This window comes from Chelmon rostratus, chromosome 16 (assembly GCF_017976325.1).
Source record: "Chelmon rostratus isolate fCheRos1 chromosome 16, fCheRos1.pri, whole genome shotgun sequence".
NCBI lineage: Eukaryota > Metazoa > Chordata > Actinopteri > Chaetodontiformes > Chaetodontidae > Chelmon > Chelmon rostratus.
Genome location: NC_055673.1, coordinates 10779161 through 10793972, shown reverse-complemented (window position 1 = coordinate 10793972; position 14812 = coordinate 10779161). Strand labels below are relative to the sequence as shown.

General features: G+C 41.9%; 1 protein-coding gene across 1 annotated transcript in view; it reads right to left on the bottom strand.

Annotated features, from left to right (window-relative positions):
* Positions 1-1098: 1098 nt before the first annotated feature.
* Positions 1099-14812, bottom strand: part of trps1 (trichorhinophalangeal syndrome I) — a 66574-nt gene continuing 52860 nt past the window's right edge. The window contains exons 8-9 of the mRNA XM_041955961.1: positions 13055-13177; positions 1099-8108 (exon numbers count right to left, since the gene is read on the bottom strand). Of these exons, the coding sequence (XP_041811895.1) occupies positions 6516-8108; positions 13055-13177 (1716 nt within the window). The 3' untranslated portion in view covers positions 1099-6515. The remainder of the gene's footprint in view (positions 8109-13054; positions 13178-14812) is intronic.

The following is a 14812-nucleotide window of genomic DNA, read 5'->3' as shown; positions in this document are numbered from 1 at the left end:
GTGAGATGTTGATACTGTAAATAGTGAAGGTTCAATATGCTGTTCATTATACCCCAGAACTGCCATTTGAATCTTAACATTTCTAAGAAAGCAAGTCTGTCTGGAGGGGAAGGCCTTAGCAAAGATGACGGGGTCAGTAAAATCAACATCATTCATCACTCATCATTTTAGTGATCAACAACATGACAACATGTAAAGCTGACATTTTGACCCAGCAGTGGCTGAGAAAGAAAGCTCAAATATTGTCCACAGACTTCAATAATTGTTGTCTGGGAATTGAAATCCTGGCTTGGTGACAGCCTCAAAGGAAAGGTCAGAGGGGTCACAAACAAAATTACAATTTCATCCTCTAACAGCTATGAATGTTCAGAGCAAATGTCATTAGCTTACAAGCTCCCCTGTCAAGGAACAAAGTGCTGATCATGCAGGAAGTTTGAGCTTAGCATGGCACTAGATGAATGGTCACAGGGTCGCAGAAACCATATGGAATCATCCACTGGGAACCATTAACGGCTCGACAAAATTTCACGGCTATCTCACCAGCTCAAAAGTTCAGACAGAAAGAATGATTAAGGTTCATTCACACATTTTATTCAGAGCCAGTTTGATTTGGAGAGTATGTATATTACATAAGTGACAAATAAATCATATATATACTACCTACTAGTATCAGCAGGAAAAGCAAGCGAGTAAAATAGTAAAAGCAGGCAGGCGGCAGTGAAGAACAGAAATATATGATGGCTGTGGAGCTCCTGGCTGCATTCAGAGAGCACAGCAGGAGGCATGTTTGCAGGATCCACTTTTTTATATTGCAAATCTCTTCTGAAAAACCACACCTGACTCAGTATGAAAGCTTTATGTTAAAAATTGCATCTGTCCGGCCCACAGCCACCACATTTGAGGCTTTGTGATCCCAAAAAGTCTGCAGTTTGTCTCAGAAAGAACCTACTTGTCTCACATCTGAAGATGGTGGCTTTACATACTATAGCAGCCTGTGTTGTTGACTGAAGGCTCACAGAACAAAGCCTTTCTTCTTGTGTCATTGTCGCAATAAATCACTCATGAACCAAACATCAGTTGTCCATTTTCGGTATGTTTGTTATTACTTTTATTAATTATTATCATCATCATCATCAACATTATTCTTCAAGTTTAGCTGTGTAACAAACTTTTTCTTGGCTGTCAAAATATGCTGTTGAAATATCATTTTTGCATGAAATAAACCTAAAACAATAACGTACAGAAAGGTAGCAGAATAAAATACAACATGAGAAAGAAAAAAAAAACTAAAAAAATTCCACTTTTTTCTATAAAAGCCATTCAACTGAATAGAGTCAAAATTCTACTAAAATATATTGGTTAAATGTACACAGTTGATGTTTGTGTGTGAGTGTGTGTATGCATGTGTGTGTGTGTGTGTGTGTGTCTGACCATTTATAAACTGGCCTTTAGCTCCCTTGTCTCCCATTGTTAACACTGTACAACCCATAATGTACACTCAATCCGTACCACTGCTGCTGTGTCTTTGTGTGTGTGCGTGTGTGTGTGTATGTGTGTGTTGTCCCTTCCTTGGCAATAAGAACATAATAAATGGAGTGCAAGCAACAGCATCATTTTCTATAACACATTCTGACAGAGACAAAAATTAAAACACTTGTTAAGGCTCCCCGATGTAAACGCTGATGTGAAATGCCATCAAACCTAAAACATACACTCATTATTGAAGGAAAACAAGGTCAAGTCATGTGTGTCCTGCAGAACCTTATTTCTTACCAAAATCGCCTATTTTGAAGTATAACTGACAGCTGAATTGCTCTCCCAAAATCCCTATCAGCATTAATATCTATGGTTTATGGTTTAGATGTACAGTATCCTTGACTCCTAGGAGGAAATATTACACCGGCAAATACACCAAAGAAGGCATTTAGATAGGAAAGGGTTCTGCAGAGCACTTACAGTACAAACAAAAGTGTGCATGAGCAACATTTTTTATTTTGAAGGCGGTGTTCTTTTTTTTACTTTCAACTCAGTAAGTACAGGGGAACAGATTTTCTTTCAAAAGCTAAACTACTGAAACATTTTGGCATCAGAATTTGTCTCCAGCTCACTGAGAAATCCTTGTGGTTCATCAAGATGAGATGTGCACCCAGATTGAACAAAAAGAAAAGGAGAAAAAAGCAAAAACTATTTGATCCTTCTTTTTTTTTAAAACATACTCTTTGTCGTACTGTTTCCTAGAAATCCCATGAAAATCTGTACCAAAGGACTTCACATCTTTTAAAAGATGAAAATTTGTGTTGAATTTCCTTATCAAATGTGAGTCCCGTTGGCAAAAGAATAAACCCAAATCTGAGAAAATCCACCCTTTGCTTCAAGCATGCATTTGAAATTTCTACTGCTGGTAACAACCTAAGCAGCTCCTGTCAGTTCTGGGTTAACTGAGTCGACCTCAGCTCAACTCGATGTGGCATGACACAATCGCCTAACTCCCATTTAAAGCCCTGCGACCTGTCTACCAGCTGAGATTACCTTTAACAAAAGAAGGGATTCGGGAAAGAGGAGGAATCCAGAAGTGATGAGTGGCAGAGGGCAGCTGTGACGGGTGGAGGGATGAGAGGAAAGAGAGGTGGACAGGTATGTGTCAAATTAGACAACATAGGGGAGAGATACAATGTTGAAGGGAGGGACGAACAGGAGAGGCGATGAATGGACGCACAAACTAAACCCCTTTATCAGAAGCGTCATTCGATCCCATATATTCTTCAAAGGCACCCATCTATCCATCTCAGCAGGTATCCCTCACTCCTTCCTTTTGTTCTCTTTTAACAAAGATCCTTTTTTTGCTACATATGCAAATGTAAACATTTTTATTTTGCTAGCAGCCCCTTAAGAGATGCCCATAACTAAAAAAAAACAAAAACAAAACAAAACGTAAATTCTAAAAACTTTACACATTAGCGCAAGATATTTTCCTAGAATAAAGCCAAAGAAAACATTTTGTTTTTTGAATTAGCTTCATCGCGCCTCGCAAAGCGTGATGGAACCTATTCAGCAAATCGAAGGGCAAAGTTCAGAATGAAAGTATTTTCAAACCATGTTACCGCATGCAGGTCATAAGCCTTTAATTGACAGGTGTGATATGGATAGTGGAGCCATACATGGTAAAGGTGTTAAGCAAACTCTTCAGGGGCCCTGCACTTGACACCAGAGTGAGACGTATGCCAGACACCAGGGTGGCAATATGTGCCATCCTAAATAGTTTGATTTCATTGCATTTATATGGCAGCAGTGAGAAGTCTTGACTGTGATAAGCCAGACTTCCAACGCTGATGTAAATATATTGCACCAATAGTTTGAAAGGTTTCTTAGTGTTTTTATGTGACACTCAGTACTGTGTGCAGTGCTGGGTAGATGGCCTTTTTTTGGCTGTTAAGGAGTAAAGGCATAATGGAAATGCACTTCAACACCTTCAGCATTTTGCTCCTATTGTCATGATCAATTTTTCAAAAATTGCAAAATCTACACGATATGCCTCGACATACAGAGTATACAGTACTCGGTCCTCCTGTGTAAAAGAATGCTTTCAGGTCTAATGTCTGTTTTAGAGCTATTATCCTGCAAGCAGCACTCCACAACACACTGATTGCTCAGGTGAAAAGTTCAGTTATTTCATTTTGTTCTGACTAGAGTCAAGAATTTGCCAGATTTTATATTTTGTTGTTTTGCAGTCTTAAGGAAGAAATCTAATCTCACTGCTCTTTAGCACAATCACACCTTGACCATGATATGGCGACATGACCGCATGCCATAATTAAAGGCCCTCATACAAACGTTACAGAGGCACATGTCTCAACATCTCTACAAAGTCGTGTACGTACATGCAAAAATGAAAGGTGGTTAACTCGTGACTGACAGATAGCATAGCAAGCTTCATTCGTTAAAAGCACATGTGGGTCTTTCTCATGGGCTGAAACCACCAAGTGTGAACAACTATCTGACTAATCAGACAGCGAGACTGAAATCAAGAATCACAGTGGATGACTCTGATAACTTGGTACATGGGAATTCATATAGAAGTCTGTTTGCCTGACTCATAACTTACATAACTTTTTGACACAGATAAACACACCTTTTAGAAAATCTGTACAGGTTATCAGGCACTAGGCGGAATAGTTTCCATTCATTTCTTTTGGATAAGCATAGAAAAATAACTTTTTCTCATTCTTCCTTCCTTCCTTCCTGTCTTTTATTGTCTTTCGACCTATTATTACTTCCTTCAAAGGAGTCCCTTGGTGGTTTGTTTTGTTTTCTAGCAACTAAGGCAGCAAGGCTGGAGAAGTGATTCTCTCTTTATAAAAATAAACACGATGGCCACTGTGTTGCTCCATTCTGACGCACAGGAGGGCCTGACTGTCACCACTCTTTCACTGACCAAAAATAAATGATGAGAGCTGTAAAATTTGGTTTAAAGAGAGACTCGGTTACGGTGTCAGGTGGGTCTTTCTCTGAAGTGTGTTTACAAGACTGATTTAGAACCCAAAAGAGGGCATCGAATGGTAGAAAAGCAGGATGAGTTAGCTGGACATGATCATTTCACTTCATTGCATTATAAAATGTAACTTAACATTGTCATCTTCTTTCTGTAATATTTAGGTCTAACATGTAACAGTTCCCATCCATACAAAAGGCGACTTATTTTGCAGATTTTATACGATGCTAACATGCTACGCAGATGTAACCTACCAAACTCTCAGAAATATGATAGGCTGAATGAAACACTGTAGGCAAGAAGCTCTGTAGACTCCGTACAGAGTTGATACAGTTAACCCAAGTAATTGATCCTTATGATAAAATTCAGGGTTTATCTCCCTAAGTTCCTAAGTCTCTCTATAAAACCATGTAACCTAACATGTGAAAGACATACAGAAAAAAAAGTTACATAATAAGACCATTTTGACCTGTTAACAAATAAAGAACATGATACGAACATATATATCTATATATATATATATATATAAGAGAAAATCATGTAACATGCTAAAACCATTAGACCATTTAACATGTAAAAATGATGTGTCACATGCTATGAAACAGGTGGGTTGGTGTGCAACACGTGTGACCCCTGAGGACTGAAACACCGAGCGCAAGCCTTCATTATTTTACATCATCGTTTGGGGACGGACACATCCTTTGATCCTTACACACAAAAAAGCAATTACACAAATGCACACATACACACAACCCCCTCTTCTGCTGTACCATTTCTGTTAGACGGCTGTTATCAATGTAACAAGTGTCCGTAAGAACACAAACAAATAGCCCGAAAGAAAAAGAAAAAACTCAAAAAGACTAATTTTTATAGTACCATTTCCTGCAAAAAAGCATTGTTTGTCTTTACAAAATAACATATTATATATAGGAAAGTGTAGCAAATTGCATGTTTTGTACTATAACATCATCATAATTATTATTACCATTATTATTATTAATATAAATGTTAAGCAGGTTAATAGATGGTTGTTCTATTAGGCAGGCAGCCAGGCACGTAGCTAGTATCATGGCACGGAGGAAGATAGAAAATAATGTCACTTGTTTCGATCCAAATGGATGAAGAGAACACTTCGGTCCGGAGTCACTCCGGTTTAACCAGCTGAAACTGGTTTTAAGCAGTTCAAAAAGTCCCCGTCGAATCAAACCCAACCAGTCTCTCATTGTGGGCCACATTGCAGCGGTGGTGATTTTGCATTGACAGTTTCAGAGAGGGCACGGGTGAACGAAACCAACTGATCCTTTAGTACCAAGGTAACACCGGCCGAGCCGGAACAAACTGGTTTAACACTGACCAGTTTCAAAGAGCCGAAACAAGTTTTGGTTTTGGATCCATTTGCACAGCGGTGAAACAGTCACAAACATGCTCTGGACCAGAACAAAGCAGTTATAACCAGATCGGATCTGGTTGTACCAAGATAAAACAGTTTGAGTGGTGCATCAGGCTGGGTTGGACCAGCCGGGGTTCAGTTTAGCATGGTGCAGACCAGCTCAGTTCAGTTAAAGTGTTTCGCTTGTAGCATTTTTTTTTTTTTTTGCTCTGCTGTATGGTGGCTGTGCAAGTGCTGAGCTCCTCAAACTCGTTCTAAATGAGACCAGTCCAACTTTCAGTCCAGCTTCCAATCCTCTTGTTTGGAAAGCACATGAAGTGGCTGTTTATTAAAGGTGATTTCAGCTGCATGCCCGGACTGTTGTTGAATACTTGCCACAGAGCTGTCAAGTGACCGTCACTCAACACAGGATTCAGGCTATTTCTCCAAAGTGTCCCCGCAGCAGTTCAGCGGGATCCTACATTGATTTTTGACCATTTTGACAGCCGAGTGCTTCCAGCATAAGGATGTGTTCCATTTAGTGCCCAGGATAGGCCCATTTTGACATGAGCTAGCCTCCAGAAACGTGGAGACATAACAGCTTATTCATCCAATAAAACACGTTCTTCAAGGTTTGTGTGAGTCACAGGCATCCGATTAATTACTCTCTGTGTTCTCATCTAAGTTTTGAGACTCAGTTGTGACCTCTGTGGTTTCTGTGATGGCATCACTACTATCTGACACCATCTTGTCTCCCAATTCCTGGTGTGTTACCTCATCACCCTCTCCTGTTACCTCCTTTTCAACTCCGCCCTTATTGTCAGCAGCATCATTGCCTGCAATTTCCTTTGCTTGGTTGTCATGACAAACTCCTGCGACATCATTGCTTTCGTCTGTGACCTCACTGTGGTCACCTTTTTCCTCTGGCGTCGCGTTATGACGCTCGCGCTCTGACATTGTTGTGATTATGCCGTCTTGCGTGTGACCCCTGTTTTGTGACGTTTTGTCTGTGTACCTGTGCAGCCCCCTCTGTATGTGTGTGGTGAAATCGTAGCGGTCCGCACACACGTGGAGGCAAAAACTGCATTGGTATGGTCCCCGGTCGCCGTGGCAACTCATGTGCAGGGCATACATGACCTCGTCTAGGAAGTAGATCCCACAGTGGATGCAACGGTTGGTCAGGTCATCCTGCGTGGCCACTTCCACCATTGCGCGAGTCGATGGGATGCTCGACCGACTTTTTGTCAAATGATCCTTCTCTTCCTTTCCCACCTCCTCCTTCTGGTTCCCTCCATCTGTCCTCTCCCCCTCCTCTTTCTCCCCTTTCCAGTTGTCTCTCAACCTCTCGGCCAGGGGCGACTCTTGCCTTCTCCTCTCCGCGCCATTTGTCGACACGTGTGCATTAGCGCTTGTATCTCTCTGTCTTATTGCAAGATCCAAAGGAGCGTCGTTTTCTAATGATGACGATGAGGAGGTTTGGGAATGAAGAGGAGGAGGGGGATAGTGAGGAGGAGCTGGAGGAGGAGGAAGAGGAGAGTAGGGAGAGGCGCAGTAAGGCACCGTGTAGCTTTGCTGAGGATGCTGGACCGGAGTGACCATTGCACCAAGATAATGAGCGTTATTTCCAAGGCTACCAGGGCTGCTTAGATTACTGATGCTACCAGGAACCCCAGAGGCGGCTGCCATCTTATACTTGGTCCAGAATCTGAGCCAGTCTGACTCAGGGGTCAAATCAGGTGAGAGGGTTAATGGTAGGGGCAAGGAGAAAAGGGGATATTGATATTTTTCAATGGGCGAACCAGGAGGCGAATAACTAGATGGTTTGGATGGACGCATGTACTTTTCAATCGGACTGCCTCTCTCTGATCCCCCTCCTCCTTTACCTCCCTCTATTTTTGATATGATTCCCCCTTCGGCGATGCCCCCGTTGCCCTCTGCTACCAATGAGGAGGGGGGATGTGAAGGGAGGAGCAGAGGAGGCATGCGTCGGTGGATCTCCAATGTTTGATTGGCTAGGAAGGCTTGAGTGGATCGGGGCGAGCGCGAGCGAGGGGACGGCTGCTGGTTTTTGATGGATGCGCAGCTTCTGTCGGACTCCTCGCCATTGATTCGCTCCTCACTGGTGATGCGCTGTTGCTTGGGGGCGGGGGTTTCAGATGACAGCGAATCGGGGTTGAGGCGTTTTCGGGTTCGCCGTCGGATAATTTGTTCACCGTTGTTCTGCTTTATGATGTTTAGAGGTCTGGGTGTCTACGAGACAAAGGAAACAAAGGGTTAGAAAACATTTTGGAATAAATGTGAGCATCAGTTTTCCTCCACTGACATGAATTTTTCCATAAATTATTATTTCATGTGATCTGACCACTAATGGCAAGCATACATTGGCCCACATTATTTGACCATGATGAAATGAAATTCATCATACTACAAAAAAGAAATTGTAAGGTTGAGTCAACACAAAGTATTTATTTGAGCTTATGACCAATTAATTGCCTGATATTTGGTGATTTTTCAGGAAGGTTGCACTAATGCTGAAGATCGACAGCTATGGCTACTGTTTCTAACAATAAATGCATTGTAGGACTGTCAAATAACATGAACTTGCAAAAAGTCTCAGTTTATATGGTTTTCGCCCACATATAATGAACTAACATGCTAAAAATATTCAGCACTCCTAACCCTGTGGTTTTTGCCCTTGCCACAAGGGGGAGTGCTTACATCTGATGTAAATAGAGTTTGTTTTGAAGATTCAACTTTTACTTCATTGAAGTAAAAAACATGTGAACATATGGCTCCATTAATGTCTTATCCACTTGATCATCAAGTAATCACTCCCACTAAAAGTATAACAAACTATTCAATCAAAAAAACAGGTTTTATGAGCCTGAGAGAAACTCAGAGCAAATTACAAAGAATTAAAGCTGCTCAGTAACATCTACAACAGAGTTTGTGAAGCTCTTTCCCACTGGGATTTCTAAAGTAAGCTGCTTGATGATTGAGGAAACTTTATTGATGTTTCATTCCTAATAAATGCCAAAGAAAATCAAAACAGTCAAAAGCATTTCCAGACAAATTAGCAAAATGTTTTCTTTCCTGGAAGTATAATAAACTGTACAGTTTAAAGTGTCTTTTAAAGTGTTCACACTTCAACTCAAAACTAATGACTTTTCTATCCTTTCACTATTGAAGAACCGGCTTCATTGAAGCCTCCTCTCTAAAAACACATTGTGAAAAGTGACCTCCACACAGCATTAAGTGACAACAAAGTCAAATTCAAGTGGCAAAAAGGAAAGAGCTTTTCAAGCATCAAGAAAACTTTGTTTCAGGCAATGAAAGGAGCCTCGTTCTGGGCGTGTATGTAACTCCTGTATGCCACTAGAAACCCCCTCCTGTGTCTGTACTGTATGTCTGTGAGTGATGTCGGGCTCTTGACACACACGGTGGCAGATGAAAAAATGCACAGAGAAGGACCATATAGGTGGGAAATGATGATGGCGGAAAATGGATAAATGAAAGAGGCGTTTAAGTGGATGGGAGGAAAAAAGTAATGCCCATGCTTTTGTCATGTATTCTGTGTCCATGCTGGGATCCCCTTAGCGTGATTTATCCCTCTGTGTATGTGTGGATCGCTCCATGTCTGCGACTGAGAATGTGCACCTCGAAAGGTCTTTGCATAATAGCATGCTCGTGTATGTGTGTGACATGGTCAAAGGCAGTGTGATCCTCTGTGTGGGGTGTATCAGTCATTGTCGAGCTGACTATTTAAGGAGGGAAGAGTCATTTATAGCAACAAACCAGCGCCCATTTGAGACACCTGGATCATTCCACACCTCTACAGCCTCCACATTAACAACATAATGTCAGCCATCATGTCAGTCGTCACAATATCGAGCTCCTTTGTCAGCTGACATTTCTCTTCTTCTTTTCCGGTTCTGTGTTTCCAGCTAAAGAGGACTGAGGGCAATAAGAGAGCAGGAGGCAAAGACAAGAGTGGAAGGGGGGACAGTCGCGAAGGAGGTGAGATAAATGAGGAGGGGGAGGGAGTAATATATGGTGAGCAGAGGAGGAAGAGGTGGCGGGAGGGGGCATGGAAACAAATAGGTGAAGGAGGGAGGGAGTGAAGCAGGGAGGGAAGACGGGAGGAGGATGGCTGAGGAAAAGAGCGAAGAAACAGCGACCCCCTTGGTGGAACCAGTCCAAAGCTGTGCCCCAATTCCACCAGTAAATACCACTTCAAGGCAGGATTTGATCCATTCACATGAAGTGGAGTCAGTATGACAACTATAACTATAGTTGAACTATATACTTGATTTCTGAGTGTGCTACTATAATAACTACTACCTTCTTGAAAAGGCATGCTCTGTATATTTAAGTGTACTTGGTGGTGCCTTTGCAGTTTGTATGTGCTATGGGATTGCATGCATGTGTCTTCTCTCTTTCAGCCTGCTACACTTCCCCTGTCTTTTACTGATGCTTTGGAGAGAAGTTTTAAAATGCTTCGCTCGAGCCTCTGCCTCGTTGCTCTTCCTCCCCGTCTGCCTCTGAACGTCCTCCTCCTCTTTACCTCGCTAGTTTACATTCAAGTGACTCGGTCAGGGTGTGTAACTGCGTGATGTCTGATGTGTTTTGCTGTGGGAAATGCATCGCTGGTCTCTAGATGAGTCCGTTATTTATTCTTTCATTTCATTTATACCGTATGTTTTGCAGTTAGCCTAATTGATTGGACGTGTACATAAAAAGGGAGATGCTCACCATTTATAGCATTTCTGTATCTACAACCCTGCGTCACACACAAACACACACAGACACACACACACGATATCTGTGATGCTGTATACCTTTATGGTTGTGGGGTTGGTTTGATTGAATGCTTGGGCTGAGTTACTGCTGGTACACATAATTCTCCCTCCCTCTATCTATCTATCTGTCTTTTCATCTCTTTCCTTCCCTTCGTGGATGTCCCCTCTGCATCCTCCCCTAATCTCTGAGTCTCCCCTCCATCTCTCACTCCTTCCCTTCATTATCTCTGTCCTCAGTGTTTACCTTAATCTCCCCTTTCTTTGTCTTCGTCCCTTTTCTCTCTCTTTGTTTTCCGCCCCCCCATCCCCTCCCTTGACGTCTACCTTTTTCCTCCCTCTTTGTTCATAACTCTGCCTTACCCTCGCTCACTCTGGAGTGTTTTACTAGCTGCTATCCTCTCTAATAATGTGTGTAGAGCGTATAAAACTTTTATTATGGGATATAAAATACGGTTGTCGTGAAGATTGTCAAGAGAAGAGGGGGCTAGAACGTGATTGGAGCAGCAGATGAGTTGAACGGGTTGAACCAAGGACTACTGCAGGGGCAGGAAGGAGTAAACTGCCACAGCTTGTCATCCTCTAAAAGGTCTTTAAAGATCCATTCGATAATTGCAGCACAGTGCTCTGGGTTGTAACACAGTCAAGCCCCTGATGCATTTATTACCACTGTGATTTACGACACTGAAACAATTTTGTGCACTTAAAAATCCAATATGTGAACATGAATCTGGCATATCATATATACAGTATATATGTCAGGCCTTGAAGGCTTGTTTCACACTCATAATATTTGTAAACCCTTGAGTTAAATAGGTATATTCAAGTGTGAAATTAGCGTAAGCTCCGTAAAAACATATCTGAGGTGAGAAAGCGCAATATTCTGAAGTCAACTAAATTCCAGGCAGCTTTATCTCATCTGTAATTCATGCAGTCTAATTAAATTTGGGATTTCCATAGACTTTCCTCAGGCTTAGATGGTAAAGTTGATTCATTCCATCATATTTCTCACTCCATGGAACTGGCTCGCTGTGACTGCTGAAATGGTCTGTAACTCCCAGCACCCACCAAATCAAATATACTTTATCCACAATATTACTTTCACAGTGGGATTCACAGAATATATACAAGAATTTTACTGCAGTGCGCTCCATTTAATTTACCTCATATGCTAATCGGCCAACAGGAGGAATGATAATTAGTGGTCAAAACCACCCATGGATGTACTGAAACACAGCACAGAGTATATAAAATAGCCTCAAGTACTGGGTTCCTGGTCCTTTATGGAGTGAGCACATGTAGGCCTCCTATGACTGGATATGAGTCCCGCACTGCAAATTAACTTTCGTATGATGATACACCTGATTTTCACATCACTTGCAGGTATTAGTTTCCTCGCTGTCTCTCTACATTTAATAAATTGGTTTTGAAATTTTAAGCTTCTTTCTTGTCTCACTTCTAATTAGTTTGAAAGGAAATGATAATAAAGGGGATCACAGGCACTGAAACTAGTTTGGCTCAAGTTTTGGACCAAGTGAAAAAAAGACCCATTGTTGCATTTTAGTTGTGAACCATGAAGTAATGCAGACTGACAGGGAACTCTGTGATTGGACAGTTTGGTGATTGTCATCCAGCATCAATGGGACCCACGTGGGGAAATTCAAATTATGGTGATTGACCCCAGTTTATGCAGCACTTTAATGCTTGTGATGTGCTTATATATTTTTTATGGTGTAACTAATTACAAGAATTATTATATATATATCATTATTTTATATTATTATAGTACAAATCGACCACATGTGATGAATAATGACCAACAGGTAGAGACAGGAAGAAAAGCAGACATCTTGCAGGTCTACACTCAATACACAGGAGTTTTAACAACTTACGACCTATCAATGAGGGAAAATATCCGCGTTTACGTGCACATGTGTTACCATGGCTACCACGTTTGTCTTTAATATATCTATGGCTTATACAGATCAGTTATAGAATCGCTTCCTGAACAGATTTCATGTTTAGCAGATGGATTTTTTAGTAGTTTAGCTTCTGAAATCCTGCTAAAATCACATGTCTGCTATCAGAAATCCTGTGGTTTGCTGTCTCACTTGAACACCACAAACAAACCACACCAGAGTCGGTTTGAAAGTGGACTGTAACCCACCTTTTCAACTGGTCTTGCTCTGATTGGTTGGTTCACATGAGGGTTAGACTGACCGTGCAAACGCACCAGGGTCTATTTTAACCGAACTGAACAGGTCAGGTGTGAGTACTGTTGATGAACTACATCTGGTACAACTTTTTCTATCTACCTCAGTACAATTTGTGTAGAATAATGTACAGTATACTACACAGCTGATGTTTGCATGCACCTGCACATGTCTGTGTGTGACCTACCGAATGCAGTTTTTGGTATAAACCACATGCGTTGCAGACGTAGCCTCCATTAGCGTTCTTCCTCCACAACGACGTCTTGGTGGTCAGACAGTTTGCACAGAAGACCCCGCTGCCTCTGCGCCGCTGCGGATGCAGAAAGACAGAAAAGATTTGAGAGCAGAGTACATATATGGACTGGTAAAGAAAATCTGGGGGGGATAAGATAGATGCAAAGTTATAGAGAGAGAAGCAAAAAAAGAGGAAAAAAGACAGAAAATGTCGACTGACGTTTTGATACCTATTTAATTTTCACACCACTCAAGAACAACGACTTGGTAGTCAGGTTAGGAGAGAGAGAGAGAAAACAGATTGGCTTGGTGGCACAGAGATGATGTGCTCTCATTTATCATGCCTAATAGGAAATCCTACTGAGAACACTGTTCTCCTCTACGCTGATTTTCTCAGAGAAGAACAAGGTTAATAAAAACACCAAAATATACTTCATTGAAAAGAAAATGATCTGGTCGAGCTGAATAAACTGTGTGTTTTTAAACATGGAGCCTCTGAGAGAGATCTCTCGTAATGGAGGTGTGAGATACTGCGGTAATTCTGCCAAGTGCTCCTTGACAGATGTGGAAGGAGATGAGTTATGCTTTCACCTTGTAGCATAAAGTGTTTTAGTGTTTATCTGAACTACAGGAGGTACTTTACAGGCAAGTGTTTGACTTTAACTGTATTAGTGTGCGCTTTCACACACACACACACACATACACACACACTTCTGCAGTTCAAGGAAAGTTGTGTGTGCAAGGAAGGGTGGGGGGGGGGGGTGAAAAGGCCAATTGTCGTGGCAACGTGCTCCATCACAGTAATGAGCCAATCACAACGTTTCTCCATCCCATTAAGTCTCTGGCCCCATTCACCACCTTTATGACCCTGAGAGGACAGCATACCTCATCTTTCTCCACCATGACTGTCTGCTCCTCTCTCTCTCCGCCCGTCTAGTCAACCACTTCCTTCTCTCTCTCTCTCTCGCTCTCTCTCTCTCTCTCTCTCTCTATCTCTTCTTTAAGTTTCATCTCAGCCTCGTTGCTCGTCCGATCTTCATTTTCTCCTCCTATCGTTCCAATCCTGTCCCGTCTTTGCGTCTCGGTTTTGGTTCACTTTTGCTTTACATTTCTTTCAGTGTGTTTTATGGATATAAATATCCGAAAAACGAGCATGTTATTCTTCTTTTTTTTTTATCCCTCACTGACCTGTGTGTTATGTGCATATCTTTCTCTGGCTCCTTACAGTGGCACCATCACACCTCACTGATTCTCTCACTATGGTTGTGAATGTCTGGACCTATGGCTATGGTTTACTAAAATCCATAACACACGTCCTGTGTATCTGCCATCTTTCCCCCTTCTCTCTCTCTCTCTCACTTTTGTTTTCTCACTGTTATCCCAATCTGTTTCTCCCCCTCCCTCCATCATGGACTTTGTGTCCACCGGGGCCTTCTCCTTTCAGTGCTGGCTTCTTGTTGTTTTATGTTCATGACAGTGCTGAGAGCTCAGCATATTTCTTTCGGGCTCAGAGCATCCAGTCCTAGAAGTTTAAAACGTTTCAACTTTTCACAAAACAGCGCTGCACTTCAATCAGGCTTTCCATAGTCTCAGAGGTACAGATGGAGCCACTACCAGCACTTCCACCGAGCATCTGCTTCGTGCTGCCTGCTGAAAGCAGAAGAGCCCAGTGGGCACGGTGCTGCTCGGTGTATTTTTGCAGTCTAGTGTA